We start from the raw sequence: 23512 nt of genomic DNA, 5'->3' as shown, positions 1-23512 counted from the left end.
ACGAGAAGGAGCCTGAGCGGCACCCTGATGGATGAGCTCATCATCACCGTGGCGTGCCCTGGAGCTCAGGAATAGCCTTAAACTGAGAGTCAAACTGTCAAGTGGAAACCACCCACAGATATGGCTGGCGTGCCTCTAGCAAAACAAACCACTGTGCTGATAAGAGGACAGAATCCCACAGTGAATGGTGCCAGAGACAAGCGTGCTGGGTTATTAATTGCATTTTGATGGGACTAATGAGGACAAAGGTCAGGGAGGGAAAAAAAACAGGTGAAAGTCTGTTAAGCAGAGTTTCACAGCGTCTCATTTTAATCTGAAAAACCTTTGAGAACTGCATGGGAGTATGTCATGTGCTACAGAGTTTGCTCATGCAGATTGTATTATTAGTATTAATATTAACATTCTCACCCCCCCTACAGTTTACTTATGAGAAAGTTATGTTCACTCCTTTTAACATCATGGTGTCACCTCTTAGTGTCACACGGGAGGCTTTGCCGGTCATTAGTTCAGCATCACGGCCTCCTTTACCTCACGCTGTCCGCTCCACGATGACCATAAACCCGTGCTATCATATGCTGAATTCACAGGAGCTTCACTACTTTCCAGATGCCCACTGAGGAAAAGCTGGCCTTTCAAAGGTTACTGTGAGAGAGATGACAGAGTACAGAGAGATGGGAGGATTGGTTTCTCTTGAATCCTTGTTTTTTAATATATTTTTTTTTATATTGCTTGATTACCAGCTGTGATAACATGGCTGCTGTTGTTTTCACCGAGTGAGCGTGAGTGTTCATGCATGTGCTATCGAGGCAATGTTGTCCCAGTGGCACCTAATGTGGCGGGAACCTACTAGAGCAAAATGGCCTGTCAGGGATTTATTGGTATTTTCTTTGGCGTTTCTAATAAGACAACTTTTCCCTTTGCAGACTATAATGCAGAAACTGATGCTTGTTGTGACAATCACATCGTTCATCCAGCAGAGCCGCTCAGAATCCTGTGTCAGTAATACTCTGCAGTCAGTCCTGCAGCACATGTTGCAGAGTAGCGTTACAGCTGAGCAGACAGTGCAAAGTCAAACTGTCTTCATGGTGAATCGCAATCTAGTTTGTGAAGTGAAGTGCTGCAAAGTTAATAGACAATAACCCCATTATTTTTTTCCTATTTCTATACAACTCTTTTATACTGTATGTACAGCACTGTGCAAAAATCTTGAGCTACCCCTCATTTCTTGATATTTTGCAATGAAAGTGCAGCGGGGGCAGCAATCTATTAAAATGTGCAAACATATGCAAACAATACTGTAAATAGTCACTGTTGTACCTGTGTCCTGGCCCCCTCTCTACATATTAACAATTTGAACCTGAACTTTCAAATTTGGATTCATCACTCCATCAGACCGGTTGCCACTGATTTTTCAGTCCAGTTCTTGTGTAACTTAGCCTCTCCTCTCCGTTTACCTTCCTTAAGAATGGTTTCTTGACAGCTACTCCTCCACTGAGGCCATTTCTGATGAGGCTTCAGCAAACAGTAGATGGATCTGCTCAAGGTCCAGATGCATCTCTGAGGTCCCGCGTCAGGTTCTTTGATGGATTTGTTAAAGACGTGACTTCCCGGTAATGTTCATCTGCTGCTTCTTGTTTTGTCCTCTTCTTGTCCAGTTTTGTCAAAAATGTTTAAGAACAAACTGCGCAACATCCTGAATTATGCCAAGTTTTCAGCTAATGACTCGTTTGGAATCACTTTCTTGGTGCCAAAATACTATTTTACGCCTGTCACACTGTGTTATCTTTGGCATTTTATTGTGAATTCAACTAAAGAAAGGGGAACAAATTATGTTTTTCCAGTGTGCTGATAGTAACAAAGTAACAGAAGATACCATTTTAAAATGTTTTTCTTTACTAAGTTGTCTGTTATACTGTATGTATACAGAGTGATTCATAGGTCAGCGTTAAGTGATGTAACAAACAAAAAAAATTCTTCAAGTACAAGGACTGGACTGAAAATCTGTGAAAAAGCACCAATGTTGAAAGAAAAACTTTAAAAAGGCCTCCAGAAAGCCTGGAGAACTGTTGCTCAAGACCACTTAAAAATTACAAGAAAGCCTTCAAAGCAAAATATAAAGAAATGAGGGGTATTTTGTGCAGCACTGTTTAAATCTATAAACACCAGATATAAACAGATCAGTTTCAGATGTGTTTCTCAAAAATCTGGTTTGACTACAAAAACCAACTGTTAGTTTGGCAGCTTTTATAATATACATTTAAACTTTGAATGTATGAAGTCAGAGTTTGAAGAAGGTTGTAGTCTAAGACATGAATACTGTGTGAAGACTGATGGACCAAAAGAGACGACAAAGAAAACCTTTTTCAGTTCAGTTAATGGAAAGGAGTGCAGTTTAAAAATGTGGAATAAAACTATAGCCGAAACTATAGCTTCAGCTATAGTTTTGTCCTTTTGATTTCCGTCATTCTTTAATAGACTACCCATAAAATCTGAGTTGAGTCCATGTCTGGCAGATTCACTTGAAAGCCAAAATCCTGGCTTTGATGCTCAGAGCGGAGAGAAAGTTTTCAGGAGCACTGTAGTTTTTATTTCAGGGTCATAATGAAAATGTTTATTACCAACACTGTGTCTTTTTCTAAAGAAGTTTAAGTTAACTTGTTGGTCATGTTGGTGCTGTGAAGTGTAAGTCACCATGCTCTTTCTAGTAGATTGGTGAAAGACATCATTCAAAAATAAAAGACTCATAAAAGCGTTTCAGGCTTTGATGAATCACTCTGAGGTTGAATGAAACAAAGACTGTCGTCTGGTGTGACTAAAAAAGGGCTTTGGCCTGATTTCTATGTACTGTATTTGCAAAGTGAAATAAAAGCCACATGGATTTCGCCAACTCTACGGCAAAGCCTGATAGTGGCAGTAACATATTTCCACAGCAGGAACTCGGAAGCAGATCCAAACCAAAGCAGCATATATTCAAATATACAAAGAGATCATGCTTAAAGAAAAATATACAGCCTTAGTGGAAAGATTGACTAAAAATGCTTTAGTGGTTTTGGGACTGTTTTCTGTCTTTACCCAGCCAAACCCAGACATCCATGAAAAATCTGTAAATCGACTTCAAGATAACAGTTGTTGCACAGCTCGTGTTAACACGTCATGTGTAAAGAACACAGATTGACGCTGGACAAATACAGGTGTGTAGTGCTTCCTTTGCCACACATTGCTAAGAGTAGCATTACCATTACGTGCTGCTAGTTTGCATAGATACATTTAAGCCTCTCACTTTCATTCATCTCGGACACAGTTTCAACATGTTAGGACATGCTGTGAAAGTGCAGTAAGGTCCGGCCCCCGCTACTCCAGAAACCAAGAGGAAGTTATCCTGATTGAGCTTTGTCTGCACGGCTTGTTTGACTGTAAGGACAATGCCGTCAGCAGCAGCAGAGCCCGAGGCTGCAAGGACAGGCGGCCAGAGAGCAGAAAGTCTACATACTAGGTCATACATGTTGAGGCTTGTGTGTACACAGTTATATAAAATGCTACACAAGGCAGGTGTCATTGTTTTCCATGTGTAATGGTTTATCCCTATAAACAGAAGTGAGGCCAATTTGCAGTTTGTTGCAGAGATTTTAAATAAAAATGACTCGGGAGACTCTTGGAACTTAATTATGACTTTGCTTTTGGATTCTTCACTGTCGCACTTACTTAGCCTCTGTGAGCATCAAAAGCCCAGAACCGAGACGCTCTTCATGGATAAACAGCTTGCTGGCAAAGCCGAAACACTTCCTTTAGTCTTCCTGAACCACAGCTGTTTGACATTCTGTCTCGTGAAATGGGTTTAAGTCCACGAGCTGTCTCTGCATGACTGCCTGTGGGTGGAGAAACACAATGAATCAATGTGCTTGTAACAGCATGCCACCTCGTAACGGAAAATACAGCTTACTTTACAGATCGTACAGATTTCTCTCGGGTGGTGAGTAGGGGTCTGGTGATCCAGGGAGTGGATGCATTGTGGATGGCAGGAGAAACCACTCTTTCTTTTGGCTATTTTTAGCCACTGCTGTGCGGTTGATGATAATGGAGGGCAGATCTACTTATCTCCTTTATCTCCTAGCTAACAGAGCCATCACTATCAATGAGGAAGATCATCTTACGCTGGAATCTGATTGGTAGCACTGGACTGAGTGAAGATAAAACACTGAGCTCCACTTCATACACCTCTTTAGGTTCTGGTTACACGCCTTTCTCCCAACATTTGTACTGTCTTCTCAGATTGCCGCAAACAGAAGTGATGAAATGAAAGTTTAAACTTTCAAGCCAGCGTTCGACCCGGCAAACAGGCTAAACCTTGACTGGTTCCAGATTTATAAAGCCTGATGTTTGCTGGTAATGTCTCTTTTATACCATTGAACACTGACAGTGTTAAGAAATTTGGCTTCTGGAAATTGATATAATGTTGACCTTGCATGCTGAAAATGGTATGCTAGCTTTCGGTTGGTTAGCAGATCATTTTAACCATGCACATCATCTGTTACCTGTTGCGTTACATCAGTTTTCCCCTAGTTGAATGTTCCAAGATGGTGTGATAAAGAGCTGCATGACTTTAGAACAGTGATATTCATTCATACAATGAAAATCTATTGGTTCTTCTGGAACAAAGTGAGCCATTGCATAATAACTGAAGTAGAATAAACAAAGATGGCGATATCGACGTTGGCTGTTGGCCAGATTTCTATTTTTAAGCTTCGGTGTTTGCCTAGAATTTCGCAATCAGTGCATTCCTATGTAGGATGAAGGGAAAGCTGTTGGGTTTTGCAGGTTAAATGAAACTTTTAAATGGTGGTGCTGCATAAAATCTGCTTGTTTTGGAAGTCCTTTTTTATAGTGTCGATGTAAACGTTTCAGTCTCCATCTTAGTTGCTTAAAATCGGGTGCGATATGAAGCAGTGGGTCTGAATGTGAGACTACAAGCTCCTTGGCTAAGCACTTAAGTTAGGCTTAAGTTAGCCACCGATCATTTGGTTTCACACCATGATAATCCTTCGTTTTACAGTCATATAGTATGACCAAGATTTATAAAACAAATTATTTTTTGACCCAAAATGAGCAACTGGTAAGGTTCATACTTGGTGATTTTCCCTACATTTTCCCTCTTAATAAACCTTCTATAGCACTCATTTGTGCAAAGAGATAAGTTTAGTCATTGACCTTCCAGTGCAGCGTCTCTAACTGAACATGCATTTACAGTTGAAACAAAAGGCACAGATGTATAAATAATGGCTTCACATCCAACGGGAAATTTCCTTTATTTGAAATAAACCGTAGATTTAGTGCTGGAGGACAGGAAAAATCCTCTTGACGTGCTGTAGGACACAATCATTAAGCCTGTTGTTCCACTAAAGGGCTTAGATCTCTTCTCAGCAATAACTCTCCTGCGACAAAGAAAGGGGAACCAAGGTTATGATAGAGCGCTTAGGCCCCACACAGAATGACATTCTCCCACCCACACGTGTCTTCCACCACACAGAGGTCCTCAACTGTCTCCCTGCATAGAAACCCCTCAGTGGGCTTATTGAGCAATAGGACACAAGGTATTGTCTTACTTCCCAGAATCAGCAAGCATAACCCTCTGACTCATGCGGGGTGGCCACAACACAATCTTGGCAAGCGTTTAGCAGACAGGACACCCCTGCTGCTGACCTTTTTAAAAAGCGTAAGTCACCTAAATAGCCACGTCTCGCTTAATCACCCTGCACTTCCTGCGGGAGTTGCAATTCAGACGGTCCACCGGGTATTATGATGTCAGGCTTGCGATGCATTGTGCGGTTTCATTAACAGTAAAAGATGTTTGGGGTTTTTTTAACCTTATTTTGGATACAGCGACCTCCATTACGACCTTTGCTTTTGTTATAACAGGTAGTACTGTTGCTACACTGTAACAGGACTTTGGATGTATTTTGTCCACTTTTGCAGATCCGTTGGCTTCCAATAACTCCCACATGATTTGGAAATCATTTAGCAGACTCCTGAAACTTGAATGTGTAATTCATCACTGCCTGTAACATCTTGCCTGGATTAGCTGGTGTCACTTTGATTACTTGCACAACATAGGCGGTTTCACGTTTTTCATATCAAGCGTTGTTGGAACTGAAGGAAAAAATGGATCGGAAACTGTGGAGGTATTTGGGTTTAACGGTGTGTGTTATCATTGGATGTCTCTTTCTCTCTGTTTCCATTCTTCAATCTGACCTGAGCTGACTGTATGATGAGAAATATTACAGGAAGAATAAAAGGGACCAGAATAGCCTGGTGCTTTGCATATCTTCCACAGGTATACTGCCACAACATTCCTAAATCTCATCACTGATCAGTTCCTCTTCTGATGTCTGTGGAGCCATTTCTTGTTCTGTGATTGTTGGAGAGTGGAAACCCAGCACCCAACCTCCTCAAATAAGAAAAAAATATATCTAGAGGTTGACCTCTGAAATGGTGATTTCTCTGGGACTCCATGTCAAGAGTGATGTCACATATGAGATCATGCTGCTTTGGCTATCAGGCAGCTGGAGGACAGACCTCCCACTTTCTCTAGTCTAAATTAGGAGGGTGTTTCCCTCAGAGATGTGGCCCACTTAGTTACTTAGTTGGAGAGTGATGTCATAGACCCGTAGAAGGTTAGTGTACATGCTCACAATCATGTACACGTCGAGCTGCATGGTCATGGCTGTAATGCCCTTTTAAAATTAAAATGAAAAATAAAAACTTGTGGCGTACGGCTGAAGAGTTTAGCACTGCTTTGTTATTTCTCTATAAAGCGCCGTCCTCTTATGTAGTGACAAGGAGAGGTATCTGCCAGTGAAACATTAGCCTGCCTGACTGCTGATTTTTTTTGTTTGTTTTTTTTTTCCTCTCTCTCCCCCCCATATCTTGACGGTGGAGTGCGTCACAGTGTTTCAGACACTTCTGGAGCATTTGCAGGCTCGATGCATGCTTTTCCTCACAGCCCATCTAGCGCACAGACTTGACAGTCCCCTCTCGTAAGACATGTGGCTGCTGAGCAACAAGAGCGAGTGGCGATTAGCATTTGATCTTCAACAAGCGGGGCTGTCACATTGCCCGCCTGCCAAGAAGTGTGTGGAGAACTGGGCTTGCGATCAGTGGGTACCACTAGCCTGGCATCATGCTGGGCAGAGGAGGGAAGCAGATGGCCCATCTGGTGACTTGCTGGCATAAAACAGAGGCTGTTCTGTTCCCGTGTGCGTGCGTGCATTTGTGTGTGGCATCAACAGACTGGGCGACGTGGTGTTAGGAGACCACCTGTCTCGTGGCTCATCGTCTCTTTCATGTGTGGTCAACGGCACCGTACAAGCAGAGCTTTGCTCGTATTCCCTTTCCTAATAACGCTCCTCGTCTTTACACCAGATCTACTAAACACGCTGAATATATTAGTTCTTTGCAATCGTATTATCCGGTGAATTCAGCCAAATTTAACGCTGGTATCACGACACATTTAGAGCACCCTTGCTCTTCCACATTTCCTTTAAGTTTGAGCTTTCCAGCTTTTTAGCTCGTGTGATGCGAGTGCACTGACAGCAGTACCCTGTCTGTTCCCTTGTTCAAACTCTGTTGGCACTCTGTGACTCCACCACTCCTCCACTCTACCCCTCAGGCTGTAAATTGCTCCAGTGGCCACTTTTTATTGCTTTTATGAAAAGTTTTCTGGCTGACACAAAGAGAAAGTGTTTGTGTCTCTGCAGGCACGCCGGAGCATTTATCTGGGCTGAGTGTTTGGGGTAACACAGACTTTGGCGTAGGTGAAAACACACAAACTGGATTTCTTTTGTGTTTTAATTTCCCTTTGTGGCTTGTGTTTGCTATTTTGTTTTCCGTATTAGCTCTTCTCTTCACTGTGGTGTTCTGACTTGGAGCTGGACCGTCCAGTTAACCATGCAATTGCGGAGTTTACTGCAAGGAATTAGAGCAGCATTACTCAGGGATTTTAGCCAAAACTGACATCAAGTGTCTCACCGGTGACTCTGCTAGTGTCAGACTGTAGCCACTGACAACAGTAGCTGTGATTTTTTGTGTTGTCTGTGTGTAGCAACGAGCAGCCATTAGCAGCTATGCCTCTGATTGCTCACCCAAAAGAACCTTTTAACCCTCTACTGCAAGAAGAACTTGTGTAACTAAAACGTAGTTTTGCTTCATCTAAATACCCAGAGCTGCTAGGTAATATGTGGCTAACATTAGCAATCTGAGCTTCAATTAAGATTGAATTTCCCATGTAGCTAGCAATCACTCATAGCTAGAAGTGTATTTTAGCATTTACTAAAAATAATATCGCGTTACGTTTGAGCACAGTTGCTTTTCTTCAAGCTGCAGGCTGTCTTTAAATGGATGTAAACATAGGTTTAAAAAGCTCTTGACCTTTTTTGGATTTCTGAAGTGTGCACAATACCTTCTATGGCTCTGTGATTGATGCTGTAATGGGGAACACACTGAAGTCCCAACCACTGCAAATATTCAAATACCACAACACCGTTTAGAGCAGCTGAGGCACTAGTTCTTGTTCCTCTTTTTTTTGTTGTTGCATAGACTGCATTCAAAGAACAAACAAATGCTTCCTGCAGTCTTTGCGTGAGAAATATTTGCACGTTGGCCTGTTTCAGGATATAAGCGGTGCGTTTAAGGGGAACGCTTCAGTGGCCGTAAGCATGAAGTGGTGATTAAGAATGCACGAATACTGTGAGATGGATGTATTTGGCTTTAGATCTACCATAAGCATGCATTTTTCACTCACTGTGCTGACTGCAACACAAAATACGGATGCGAGTACAGATTCTCCGCTCTGTGTTCACCTACTTTGTTTTGGAAATTCTCAAGGTCTTTACTTGCGGCAGGTGTTCGGGCAAACCCCCACGCCCGCCTCGCCGCTTCAGCGCCACATCTCAAGGGCGTGTGGTACCCTCATCACCAAACGCTGAGGGATTCCTTCACTGATGCCGTCTTGCGGTTTTTGTGGTGGCAGTAAACACACACCGGGGGCATTCACGGGACTATGACTAATGGCTTTCATGCTATTTTTCAGAGTAGAGGATATGTCAATCTCAGGAGACCAGTTTAAATAAAAAAGAACAAATAAAAAACACAAGCAGTCACACCGTTGTGGAAAAATAACGCGCTGTGTTGATACTACCACCTGCGTCCTGTTTTGTCTTTGTTTTTGTGCACTCTCAGAAATAATGCGCGCCTCGCTGAAAGAAAATGGCACAGTTCTTGGATGTTGAAACCTTGTTGTGTTTTTTTTTGTTTTTTTGCCTCACTCTCAGGGTGAAGTCTTCGGCAGCAGAGAGAAGTTGAGCTCCGTGCTCGAGTTCAACAGGGCCACTTCCTGATGATGACAGTAAACATGGGTGAGTAGCGTTTGAAAGAGAGTTGCTTTAGGCTGCGCTGTGTACGTACAGAAACATGCTTGCTTACTGGGAATATATACACCTCTCGCACTTCCTCTGGCAGGAACAGTGCAGAGAAAAACAACACACGTAAAAGCAAAGTGTAAAAAAAAAAAAGAGGGAAAGAAAAGGCAGTTATTTTCAGATTTTGCACTAAGTTTGCATTGTTTTTTTTTCTGTTGTTCCTCAGAAACCTTTCCTCAGATATGAAGTCTTGATTTTAGCAACTTGAAGGTTGTAGGAGAGAACATAACTCCTTAAAACCTTTAACAGTGTGCATGTTTCCAGTGTACTGTGTTTATTTATCTCCTACTAAATAAACTATATAACAATGTCTCTGAATGCACTCATGCATGCCTAAATTATGCAAAAAAAATTGCTAGCTGTGCACGCAGTGCTGTAAAAAAGTATCTGCACCCTTCCTGATTTCTTAGTTATTTTGCATATTTGTCACAATCGCATGTTTCAGACAAAGTAAATTTCAAGTAAATAATATTAGACATGAATAAATACAACATGCAGTTAATGAAGAAATGAAATGACCATTTTATTTATTAACGGAAATAAGTCATCCAAACCTATCTGACCCTATGTGGAAAAAGTAATTGTCCCCACAACCTGAGGAGTGTTTGTGCCACCCTTGGCAGCAAGAACTGCAATCAAGTGTTTGCGATAACTGGAATTAAGTGTTTTACATCACAGAGGAGGAACTTGGCCCACTATTCTTGGGTTCCTGCTTCCAGAACAAAATCCTTGGATGTGCATTAGAAGTTAGTGAGGGTGATCTCTGCCTATGCAGCTTACTAGGGCTACCCTTGGAGAAAAAAAACCTGATCTGGTGGTTGTCACACCACATCCTTTTTGACACACATTGAGGCCTCGAAACACATTACAGGAGGTTTTCAAATGCCATCTTTATGGGGGAGAAATTAAGGTTCAGCAAAAGCATTGCAATCAAATTTGAGTCTGGACTTTGACTAGGCCACTCCAAAACCTTTATGCTGTTTTTTCGTCATTCAGAGGTGGACTTGCTGGTGTTTTTTGGATCATTGTCCTTCTGCATAACCCAACCGAGCTTGAGCTTCAGAACACAAACTGATCGCCCGACATTCTCGTTCAGGATTTTCTGGTAGAGAGACGAATTCATGGTTCCATCAATTACGACAAGTCGTCCAGGTCCTGACGCAGCAAAGCAGCCACAGACCATCGCACTACCATCATTATGTTTGACTGTTGGCTTGATGTTCTTTGGTCAGCAGTGTTTTTTTCCTTTGAACTCTCCCATGGAGGCCATTTTTGCCCATTGTCTTTCTTGTTGTTGAATCCCGAACTCTGACCTTAACTGATGCAAGTGAGGCTTTCAGTTCCTTAGATGTTGTTCTGAGTTCTTTTATGACAACCTGGATGAGTCATTGATCTGCTCTTGGGAGTAATTTGGTAGGTTGGCCACTCACCACTCTGCCAAGTTTTCTTCATTTGTTGATAATGGCTCTCACCGTGGTTCACTGAAATCCCAAAGTCTTAGAAATGGCTTTGTAACACTTAACAGACTGACAGATGTCCATGACCTTGTTACTCAGCTGGTTCTTTAGCTCATGGCACGATATGCTGCTTTTTGAGATCTTTTAGCTTACTTCACTTTTGTCACACGGGTTCTTTTGGGGTTATAGATTTTTTCCCCCTAAAAATGAAATCATCATTTAAAAACTTCTTTTTTTTTTAATTTGCATTTACACATAAGTGGTGACAAATATGCAAAAAATGTGGACGGGGATGAATGCTTTTCACAGCACTGCACGTTGTTGTTTCTCAACAGTAGATTCTCTGAACTCAAAGTATCAGCAGCCAGCATATGCTGTCAATTGTTTTATTTTGGACCTGGTTTCACTGTGATCCAAAATGATGATGGTTTTTTTCCACAGATGACGGTCTCCAAAATGGATCTGGACAGCACAGAAACTCACAAGGTAAACACCCAGCCTTGATGGAGCTACACGAATTGTATGACATACTAGGCCTGTTCAGTAAATGTATGTAATGCTTTCTGGACAAAAGAAGAAATCAGCCCCACAGTCACGTCAGTGTGTTATGTAAGGTTTTCCACCTGACATAAATGTTGCCGCATGTGGTTGTTCTTGGCTTTGGGCTTGGCGTGTGCATGCATCAGCGCAACAACGCGAATGGCTGGAAGCGTTTCCTGATCCAGGTGTTATAAAGATGATTGAAGTTTTGGAAACGGGAGCAGGAATTGTGCGATGCAACCTCTACCCTCGGGCGTTATGGAATTCTCCTGTAGATTTTTTCCTGCTCTTTTAGACGGTGTGTATCTCTTATTTTAGCGTGGCTTCGTCTGAAGTCTTTCAGCTCTGTCGAGAGTTCAGTAAATAAACAGAGCTGCAGCAAATTTCCTAGCTCGGGTATTTTTTGGGTTGTTTTTTTCCTCTTTTCAGAAGCTTTAATTCAAGGAAAAACTTTGATTGTGAGCTTTGAAAAAAAGAACTCTGAAATTCTGAATTTTGCAAAATGTACAAAATGCTAAAAACTACTCCCCATATTTAACACACATTAGACTGCTATTAATAGCTCTCCTCAAATAATTGCTTAACAGATCTTTCCAGATCTGTAACAGTAGTGGTGACACGGCTAAGCCAAGCTGACGCAGGCTGAGAGGAATGCCACGGCCTGCAGATACTGAATGGGCATATTTGCAAACATTGTCCAGTGAAAAGCCTTTAGCACAGACCTTGTACAAACATTAATTGCACAACCACTGTTGCACACCCACCTACATTACATCAGGGTCATTATTCTTGGTGAAAGATTAACTTCTGAGGTTTAAACATTACATCCATTAGGTGTCCAATTATCTCTGCCACGGTTTCGACAAACAGCGAGGTGAGAGCTGGGAAGCCCGCCTTGCTTGTTATGGCTGGCTTGTGTGTGTGCATGTGCTTGTGTGCTTGTTGTGTCAGAGCTCGAACCGTAGCTGTGCTGCAGAGTGAGGACACGTTTGGCTCCAGCCGCTAATCCTGCCGGATGCCTTTGGCATGATGCGTCTCTCGGCACCAGGAAATCCCCTCAATGTCTTCATTCAGGCAGCCTGCATCGCTCACTCTCACACAGACGCTCTGCCTCGCTGGTCCTTAAATACTTTTGGCTTGCAGAAGTCGTATCCTCTCGTAGCTTGTGCTATTTTGTAAGCAACTTTAGGGTTTGGGGGAGTTGTCTCGCTCTACCTTCATCTCCCAGCTTCTGCTCTGCTTTCATAAAACCCTCAGCTCGAGCAGCAGTTACGAGAAGACGTCTCCTTTTTATTGTCACCCATCCTGAAGCAAAGTTCCTGCTTTATTTCGTCCACTGCCACTTTCGCAGTTCCCAGAGTTAGCCTGTGAAGAGACGAAAGATGCAGGGCGATGATGCAATGGGCAGCAATCGGTCGACATTGTGTAATGTTGCTCGCTCTGCCCGGCTTCCTGGAATTCCCCCTTTTTCTTATGCGTGTCACATTTTGCGCAAGACACAACGAGAGCAGATGGAGGGAGGGGGGGCTGCAGGTAGCCCAATTTATCAACCCTCCCCTCCTCTTCCCAAAACATTTGCAACTATTCTGGGTCACACGTTGCCATGGGGTTCCTGAAGCAGTCACTGAGGCTGCTTCTGGCGGTGATGTGTGTTTTGGTGTATGTGGCGGTTGCTTTCCACTGTGCTGGTGGTTAGCCTTGGCTGGCCTCAGCCTGGCAGTGGCCATGGATCAGTTGGGAGTGATGTAATAACTTCACTTATAGGCAGCCATCAGAGCCAGCTCTGTGCACCACCACACATTTCTCACATGCTCTCACTGCCCCCACCCCTTTTCCAATGAACCCTCTCACACTCGCTTCTCCGCTATTATCCATAGGCTACAGAGAGCACAAACACACACACACACACACATATGCACACACACACACATATACACATGCTGGCCTCTGTTTGTTTTGTATCCTTGACTGCAAGTGCACAGGGTAGTCTGGAGCTGTAAGCCTGTAGAGGCTGGACTCAAACAGCAGATTTCACGAGAGAGAAGCAGTGCAAATGAGAAACAATGACAGAGATAATATTTGCAAGAGTTAGATTGTGAGATTAGTATTTGGATATTTAACAGTTTACATATTTATTTATTTATGTATTGTGATTCCTTTTCTCTATTTTAACAGAATATCTTTGGATTTGAGGGATTTTGTGCAAAAATTAGCTTATTCAGCAAATTAATGATAATGGCAAACATTATCACGAGCTGCAGCCTTGCTCTCATGTAAAATCCTGTCACTACAGAAGGAAAAATAAATATTTTTGCATGCTTATTTTTTTTTCTTTGTCATATTCAGAGTTTTTTCCCTTGTGAGTCAGTCAAAAATACATGAATATCCTGATGTGGAACAACATGGTTAGCACAGCTCGGCGTTCAGAACTTAGTGATTCAGTTCCTTCCTGTTCAGAGAGGACATGCCTGGTCGAACAGTTAGTCAGCCACTGCTGCTGACAGCACACGTCATAAGTACCCGGGTCTCCTCTCGTCTTCTCAGGGCAGTTTACAGCACTTTGCGTGCGTTTGTGTGATGGTGACAGGACACATTGTGTTGTTTTGCCAGGTTATTTACATAAATAGGTGTTATTTCATCTGTCTTATCTCTAGAATCTCCTTAAGGGAGAAAACTACCAGAAATGACTCAGCTGCCTCATAGTTACTGTCCTTTTATAAAAATAAAAAAAAAATCACCCACACAGGTATTCATAAAGTTGTTAGAACATAAAGGAATATATATTTTTGCCTGATAGGAATTTCATGTTGGATATACTGACTTTGCAGTCATTTTAGTGCTTTCAGACACTACGCGATCCAATGTGCAGTCTGCACTATGCAAGAGTACTTCTTATATTGTTGTTGCTGTTTGCTCCGTGGGCGCAGTTTTTTGTAGGTGGAATTTTTATTATCAGTCGGCATTATTTGGTTTCTTTTTAAGTGGAGGGACCGGACCACACAGCAAAGAAGAGAAACATGTCATTCGCACTTCGCTCATGTGGCTAATTTGGAAGTGTCAGCTGAAACTTCGTGCAACTAAGTGGCAGATGATGGACCAGGGGTAAACATAAGTGGATAACGAGAGAGCTGGTAGGAGCAGCAAATGAGCTCTGATTGAAATGAAGAATTCTTTAAATTCAGGTCAGTTTTGTTTACATAGCGCCTAATCACAGCAACAGCTGTCTTAAGGCGCTTTGGATTACAAAGTAAAGACCCTTGACGCCCTGTGAGCAAGCGACAGTGGGAATAAAAAAACTCTCTTCTGGCAGCCATCTTTTCAGACCAGCTAGGGTAAAGAGGTGGAAGAAAATAGTCAAGTTGAGAGAAAAAAAAAGAGAGATAAAACACACTTTTAATACATTCTTAACTCTGATATTTGGTTGATACAGACTGTGTCATCTGTTTTCACCATTAGCTTTTCGTGGCTAACATTAGCTAAAATTAGCTAGCTGCGTGTTTAGCGTCAATGAGCCCAGTTTGTGATTGAATATCTTGTCTACCTGTTTTGCATTTTAATAATATCCCACTACTGTTACGTTGTTTCATTTTAAAGGGCTGGTTGGTCGATACATCTTCCCTGTTCTCTCCCACTTGTCAAGGAGTCAGCAGGCGAGCTTCGTGCCGTTGGGGTTTGTGTAGGTTTTATAGGTTAGTCTCTGTGAGCAACTACCTATGCAAATAGATGCAACTGCAGCACCACAAAACCAGCATTAGTCAGTACAGTTGGTTTGTAACTCTTCATAACTGACACCACAAGCCATAGGAGAAATAAATAGGCCCCTTTATGTTGGGAAAGATGGCATGTTATTAAAGGTGCCATTAGTGTAATTGGCTTTTGCTTTGTACTCCTGTAGTATGGACCATGATTTCAGTTTCTTTATCCGTGTCAATAGAAAACTCTGTCTCTAATAACTTTATTCAGTCGTGAGGAGGTAGGTTTTAACCCCACTGTGATGTTTGACCTCTAACTGTTTTACTTAGAAATACATAAAGAAAATGTTCCACACAGTAAGGTATACCAATTTGAATATGAGTTACACAGGGCTCGGTATGAGAGAAAAAAAGAAAGGTAGTCTGACAGTGACGTGTAAACTGATGTTTATGCATGAGTGCATCCTGACCTCTGAGTGAACCTGGTGTACTGGCCTACTGTCTGAGAACAGCTGGCCACAAGGGCCGTACAGTAGGAGCAAGATCAAATGCCATCCCAGACCCCATCTGCTCCCTGTGTTACTATGACTCTAGCTTTCATTCCCTGTGGTCTTTTACACACACAAACACACACACACATATAGACATCTATTCTATTAAAGAATGCGGTTTTTCCTGCAGGTGCTGTTTGTATTGCACTGCACACACCCAGCACAGGTGTGTGTGTGCCTGCGTGTGCATTTTTAAAAAAAATTATTATCATGACTAGACCTTGGAATTATCTGAGAGACAGGAAGAAGCTGAGGTCAGCGACCTCTTCCTTAATCACCCAACTCTGATTCCATCAAAGACTTTTGATATGGTAAAAGATGACAGAATGCCCTTTTTTTGTGAGCATGTCAAAAAAGGTGAAGTGAGGAGTAGAAAACTGAGAATTGTTGGCTTTAATACCTTAAAGGTTATTTTAATGACACAAACGGATGTGGCACTTTAGTCCCAAAATATTTCATATCGAAACGTTTTCGACTTGCTCTTTTACCGCGCAGTCGCTTTTTTTTATAACATTTGTAACTGAAGAAAGGCAGCCTTTATCTGAATTATGCTCCTGAAATATCTCCACTGATATATATGTATTAGACTGCTTAATAAACAAGCTGTAGGTGACCACGTCGGCCTTTTTGACAGGCGTGCATGAAGCCCATACACGTGTTCCATTATTAAAACAACTTTGTCTCTTTTGTGGCTTTTCTATGCTTAAGTATAGCATTTAAGAGTGGCCTGCATTGTTATGTTTACCCATATCATCAAAGCGAAAGATTTGACTCACACATATCTCAGAGAAATATTAGGCAATATTGGTTTTTTGTTTTTTTGTTTTTTTATAGAGAGATAATTTTACCCTTATTAGGTATGTACCAAACATAAACTAGATTCTTCTCCATTAATGGAAACTCGCACATAAAAACAGGAAGAGGCATGCCAGGTGTTGCCTCACTGGCTCTTCTGAGCCAGCACAAACTAAAAACTAAGGTCACGCTAAATGTCAGAGACCACTCGTGTGTGGCCAGTAAAGTCACCAATAAAGTGAGGTCATTTGAAACAGATAAGGTATTTCTGTTTCACTTCCTACGTTTAAGCGCAGAGCGCAGAGTGTAGCTGATACATTTCTTCTTTCTTCCTTAGACGACGAGGAGGCACTTAACTCCATCATGAAGGACTTAGCAGCCTTGGGCCGTTGTTACACCCAGCACAACAGCCACAAGCCCAAGAACCGAACCTTACTCTACAAACAGGTACTCATCGCATCCACATGTGCTGTTTCTCCTTGTATATATTCAAAATTGTAGAAGTGCTGATTTGAATCTTTAAGAAATTTTAAAATTGGCTGTAAAATGTGTCTAAATATCAAGTTTTTGTTTTTATTTTGATTGCTCTGTTGCCTGTGTAGTATGGGAATCAGATTGCTTAGCCATATTTCAGTTAAAGAGCTGAGAGGATGTATAATGCTGCAGTATTTCTTTGGTTTAAAGCTGCCACACATCCTGCTTAGTTACACTTCTTTAACCTTGTCTGTCACTCTGTTTTTACTCAATACCTCAGCCCTGCTTCCTTTTTTTATTTTATTCACTGGAGTTTGAAGGTTGTGCTCTAGTTTTGGAGATGATGAAACAAAAAAGCAGCGTATTCACCGCCACAGCATGGTGCAAAAGTCTCGAGCCACTCCTCATTTATTCATATTTTGCTTCCAAGGAGCCAGTCTGTGGATATCAGCTGCTTTTTTTTTTTTTTTTTTTTTTAAAAAACTCCTTTTCAGTCCAGTGCGTGACAGTTTTCAGAGGATTGTTGTTTGTTTGTTCAGTTATTAAACGCTGACCTATGAGTCATTCAAGCATAAAAAAACGATACCTAAGTCGAGGGATGACATCTTAGCGAAGGACTAGTTTTAAATTGTGTCTTTAAGCGCGTTGTTATTTAAAGCCTGCCACACAAACACATTATTTGTTCACATTTCTTTAGTTGAATCTATGAAGAATGTCAAAGATGATGCATTTTGGCAGACATAAAATAATATTTTTGCAGAAACAACATGATCTCTGCATGGTGTGCAGCCTGTCCTTATAATAAATAGTCTTCTCAGAACTGATGGAACATATGAAGGCAGAAGAGTGACGTCAGATCCCTTTGCAGTTGCATCAGAAAGGGCATCAAGCATAAAAACTCTGTCAAATCAAACATGCAAAGCTGCCTGCTGTGGCGAACCCCTGTGAATAAGTGAGCAGCTAAAAGTAGCTTCTAGATTTTGATATTCTGTGCAGTGTTATCTGGAAAGCATCTGATTGTCAACAGCCAGGGAAGTGCCTAGAGGGGGACCCGGGGAGGCCTGAGCACTGCTAATCTTACAATACCCAACACTGTTGAGTTAGAGCATGGCCAGGATCACTAGTAATGTAGTTGCGTATATTTACATGTTTACTTTACTGAAGTACATGTTTAATATACGTGCACTTAATTGAAATATTTCTATTTCATGTCACTTTCTGTTTTTACTCTTTAATTCCATTATTTCACTGTTAATTTTTTCACAGTTTTTATTATTTTTTTTAGTCTGATTTCTTCTGGCCCCTCCCTTCTTTGTTCTTAGTTAAAAGCATACCTGGATAGAAAAACACACAATAAACAAATATGAGTCATGGATTGGCCTCCCCAGAGCCTATACCTAAACATTATTGAAGCACTGTGGGATCATATTGAGAGAGGCAGCAAACATCCAAACAAGAGCTTTGAATGTCCTTCAAGAAGCCTGGAGAACTATTCCTGAAAACTACTTAAAGAAATTATATCAAAACTTGACTAAAAGAGTTCAGGCTGTGTTGAAGAATAAAGGAGGTCGTACCAATTATTGACTTTTAAGCCCATTAGAAATGTATAAACTCTTATTTTTGCCTCACATAATATATTTCCATATATGCTGACATGTGAATAATTAAATTGCTGGACTTAATCACTTTTTCCTAGCAGAACAAAGAGAAATGTGGTTTGGCTCAAGACTTCTGCACAGCATTGTCTTTCAAGCGTCTTACAGACACTGTCAGTCAGAATGACAAAATCCTTTCTTGATGCTTGGTGGGCTTTTTTTTATAGTTAAATCAAGTTGTATCATGCAAGAGGAAGACAAAAGCAGTATTTGCTCGAATACTTGCAAAAATATTCCGTATTGGAGTATTCCCTTCCAATAGTTTCCGGTATTATGTACATTTATGGCAGTTTAGAAACTAAACCAACACATTTTGGACAGCTTATCGTTCCCTTCAGTCACCTTGTGCCTCTCTGAAGTCGTTTCCTCGTGTATCTTTGCGTGTCTGTGGAATGATAATTGGCGAATCCTCTTAAAGCAGCAATGTTTATGATGAGACATAAACAAACAGCGAGGAGCAGAGAGGGTTTCCGGCCGTCACGGTGCTGCTTTCCTCTCCGAGTTGTTAAGGGTAAACCCTTACATTTTTTCTTCCGCACTGATGTGATGACAGCATTAGTGTAACACCGTTACCTCATGCAGACTTGCAGGCTCCTCCAGATTCCTGCTCCCATTGGCAATGACTATGAATAGAAAACAAAGATTTGTCAGGCCATCGTCAGTGTTGAAGGATAATGTTGTCTTTGTGCTGTAGAACAAAATCCGCAGCAAATCCAGCAACGTGGATATAAAACATGTATCATCATAATGCTTTTTGTCACCTCAATTCCTGGTCCAGCTTATCGTTTTCATTTATTAGGCAGGCCAAATCCCACAGACAACTATGAATCATTTTAACTTTCCACTTCCATAACTCCCCTATGTTGTTATTTTTCCTCTCAACAGGATTTAAGAGTCAAGCTGGAGCATGAGAGAGAAAAACGGTATGTTTGAACCTCTGTATTGTTTTTTCTGCTCTTCTGTCCAAGCCTTTACTCTGTGCTTCAGATCTTTTTTGTGTGTTATGCTTTGCCATGCCTGGGACTTTGTGTCTAGAGGAAATCACAGTTACATGCCAGAGGAGCATAAAGAGAGGGAAAATTTCTACTTTGACATTTAGCCGAGGCCTTATGTTTCAGGCTCGGATGGGCTGTTTGAGAGGGAGGACAGGGGGGAAAAAAGAGAAGAGGGTCAGAGAGAGAGGGAGATCAAAAAGATGCAGCGTGAGCCAAACATTTGAGTACAATGCGCAGACTTCCAGGCACACCCCAAATTAATGCTTCATCTTGTGCGTTTTCTCCTGCTTTCCCTCCGCATTTTTCAGTCACGAGACATTTGTACTCGCTCACACGGCCAGCTTTTGACTTACTCAAGAGGCAGAGCCAGTTACTCAAACTGTTTGGAGACAGTCTAGCAAGCAGTTTTTTGTTTTTTTGCCTCATAGTTTGTTTACCCAATGGGATGTTTAAAAAAGAAAGGGAGAGAATTTCTGACACTTAATTTGGTGTTGGTCTTTATTTCGTCCGCACTGGGATCTCAGCTCTGTCATTCCAGGCACGGATGCTAAGTTGGGTCTTGCAGCTCTGGAGAAAAAGGAGGTTCCACTGGCAGACTCTGACACTCTAAAACTTCGCTCAGGAGCCCGCAGAGACTGAACTGAAGTGACAAACACGACATGTTCTGTTAACACTGGAAACACTGGAGGGAAACTGACCAGAACCTACTGCAATAATTGCCTCGATTCATCAGAATATAGACGAGGGGAACGGGCATCGGTTCAGCGATACTGTGATAAGAAAGCCACAGGCTCAGAGGAGTGGGAAAGAGAAGGAAAGCGGCGTGCTCGGCCAGCAGAGCACTGCTTCACACTGGGCCTTTCCACTTTTTCACAGCCCTAATTGGCTACTGCTGAGGAAGAGACGAGTTTTTCATGTTCCTGTCTCTCTGTGTTTCTGCGCCCCCCCCCTCCCTCCGCCTCGTCTCGCAGTCTTCCCTTTCTCACGAGCTCCCTTCACTCCACACTGCTCTCTCAGAAAAGACAGCCAACAGCTCACTTTAGAAGATGCCATTCATAGACTTGAAAGGAAAATCTCTTTTTTTATTTAATGAATTTTTTCTTTCATCCGCTTTGTCGATTCACACCCTCGTCGACCTCTCTCCACGTTACGCTTTCCAGAACAGAAAAGGATCGAAATCACATTAAAACCTGCATAACTTAAATATTTATTTAACTCAGCTTTAATCAATATTTCTGTATATTAACAGGGGATTGAGTAACTCGAGGTATGCGACAGTGAAAAGGGTCACTCAGAGAGAAAAACCCTCTGGGAATTGTTAACAGGCTACAGTCAACACCAGCTCTGCAGAGCATTGCAGGATCTTTTAGCTCACTGTTTTGGTTTTCCACATCAGGTGGTCTAAAAAGCATGACTCGATGAAAGCTAATGTTGTGTTTATGACTAATAGCTGTGTTTAAAAAAAAAAAAAAAAAAAAAAAAAAAAAAAGTTTTTATTTAACATAAAAAAGCAGTTTTGCCATAACAACTTTAAAAGCAATAATCTTTAGAGCAGGGATGTCAAAGTCATTTTACATCGTGATCCACATACATCCTACTTTGATCTTAAGTGTGTGGGATCAGTGAACAACATGATAAATGTGTGATAAAACTGTCTCTGGAGTCACTGTAGAAAAATATTTATATAAAAACTGTAAGTAATGTAAAAGCAAACTTTTGTAATTTAATTGCAACTTAATTATTGTGGTTTAATATGAATTGCAATGGGAGATCTTTATTATAAGAGAAGGTGTAAAGCTTAAGAAAATACAGTTAAAAGTTCTTATATTCTAGAAGGCTGGATTGGAGTCTCTTTTTGGGCCGATTCTGGCCCTCGAGCCTCATGTTTGACACCCGTGGTTTAGAGTTAGCAAAAACTTTTTTCCTCAGTTTATGCCTCTAAACAGGCCTTCATACAAATACTCTCAGCTAAGGAAGAAAGCAAAGCCTAAAAAAAATAAATCCCTCATAAAAAATTCAGTGAATGGAAACTGAACTGCATTTCTTAGATCTCGATTTAAAATCTCTTTCAGCACAGACCCTACGAGCTGGCTTACGTAGACAGATTAGAAGAAGAAAGAAAATAATCAGAACTTCCTTTCATACTCGAGTAGCTACTATCAAGACGATCTGACTGCACAGATATAATCCCAGGCTGCGCGGTGAATAGCATTATATTTGAGGGTCCTCTACCTAACTCGAGGTATCAGAAGTCCCTGAGTCAGGATGATCGTGTTGTCCGTCCACAGTGGAATCGGATCGGATGGTCTCTCTCTCTTTTCATTGGCAAGCACTGAAGGTTTTGGGCAGGAAATAAGAGCTGTAGAGCGACTCTCTCTTCCCCCTACCTCAAGGTCTACAGCCAGAGAGAGAGAGAGAGAGCGGGAACAGAGCCAAACCTTTTTTTTTCTCTTCGTGTTTATATGATTGTGATTTTTTTTTTTTAAACTTATTTAGTTTTTCCACGAGACAAAAGGGAAAGAGAGTGCGCTGGGACGTGTGAAAGCATTCTTCCAACTCTGCAAACCTCTGCGACTGAGTGTGTCCGCATGCAGAGGAAGGAAAGCCATATCTTTTGGAGCGGCATCCTTGTACAAGCCCCCCAAACCCCCTTCCCCACATCCCTCCAGCTCTTTATCGCACACATCATCACCAAATCTAAACAGAGACGAGGAGTGTTTAGCTGTGCCGCCGCTTGCCTCTGATCTGCAGCCTCCCCCCTTTTCCCAGAATCCATCCAAATGAGGGAACCAATGAGCAGTCATTAAGATAGGCAAAGCTTTGGCCTCTGATGAGGAAGTGATGGGATAAAAACAAGTTCCTTTTATCAGGATACTATAAAGAGATAGTAGCGATGCATATTCTTCAGAAGCAGAGAGTGAGGTGGGGGTAGGTGGTGGTGTTGGGGGGGAGGACAGGACAGGAGTCTCTCTGCTTCTCTCTCTGCTTTATTTTCTCAGGCTGCCTCCCCCTTTATTTTCTCTCACAGTCGTCTGTAAATATCTCCACGTCTCTGTATCTTTCACTCTGTCACTCTTTAAAAGACGAGGGAAAGACACACATCCTGCTGCTTTTGCTGCCGCTCCAGATTTTTCCCCCCCTTTCCTCTCAGGAAGTTTCCCATCTGCCTTTGTGCTGGCTTAGCGGAGAGGCCCAATGGTGTTGAAACAGTGGCCGATGCACACACTGATTGGGAAGCACACTCATGCATGTAAAGTTTTACAAACACACATGCGTCTCATATATACACTCACCACAAGACTTTTGCTGATAAGGTCGGTCTCGGACGGGAATACACGTAAGCATACAGTAGATAAGCACAGACATGCAAGTGGAGAGTATGTCTGCGCTTTCTGTTTTCACTGCACTGATTAATGCCCTCTTAGCATCTCGGTGGCTCGGCTCACTCCTCTCCTCGACCCTGCTGACCCCCCGTCCGTTTATCTTCTGTTTCCCGCTGCTGTAAAGTAAATGAAAACGGGTTCTTAGAGATTTATCAGGTGCAAGCTAATGCTACAAACCAGTAGCCAACAGGCTGTCAGCTCAGCTGCAGCCAGACACAACATGACCGTCTTTCTCCCACCTCTGACCCGGCTGGCCTTCTCCTTTTTCCAGAATCATCCTGTTTCAGAGGCCGCTGAAGATCAAAGAGCTGCTGCAGAAAGTGACCGAGGCCTTTGGCCAGCAGATGGACATGTTCTTCATGGAGAAAGAGGTAAGAGAATGACTCATGTAGCTGGCGTGTTACAGTTTTATCTGTTGTTGTTCGTGACGATCCTGCAGTATGCACTGCAGTATGCGTGTGTCCTCGAAGTGGCGTTACATTTGTTTTCTCAGGCTGTCA

The 23512-nt window shown here is 42.0% G+C and overlaps 1 protein-coding gene across 2 annotated transcripts in view; it reads left to right on the top strand.

Annotated features, from left to right (window-relative positions):
• The window catches only part of map3k22 (mitogen-activated protein kinase kinase kinase 22), a 38301-nt gene that overhangs the window by 1225 nt on the left and 13564 nt on the right, over nt 1-23512 (top strand). For both annotated transcript variants that reach the window (XM_063483587.1, XM_063483586.1), the window contains exons 2-6: nt 9324-9407; nt 11369-11413; nt 16843-16952; nt 19520-19557; nt 23284-23383. In XM_063483587.1, the coding sequence (XP_063339657.1) occupies nt 9389-9407; nt 11369-11413; nt 16843-16952; nt 19520-19557; nt 23284-23383 (312 nt within the window). In that variant the 5' untranslated portion in view covers nt 9324-9388. The remainder of the gene's footprint in view (nt 1-9323; nt 9408-11368; nt 11414-16842; nt 16953-19519; nt 19558-23283; nt 23384-23512) is intronic.

The sequence above is a fragment of the Pelmatolapia mariae genome, linkage group LG9, assembly GCF_036321145.2.
Source record: "Pelmatolapia mariae isolate MD_Pm_ZW linkage group LG9, Pm_UMD_F_2, whole genome shotgun sequence".
Classification (NCBI taxonomy): domain Eukaryota; kingdom Metazoa; phylum Chordata; class Actinopteri; order Cichliformes; family Cichlidae; genus Pelmatolapia; species Pelmatolapia mariae.
This window is presented reverse-complemented; position numbering and strand designations above follow the sequence as displayed.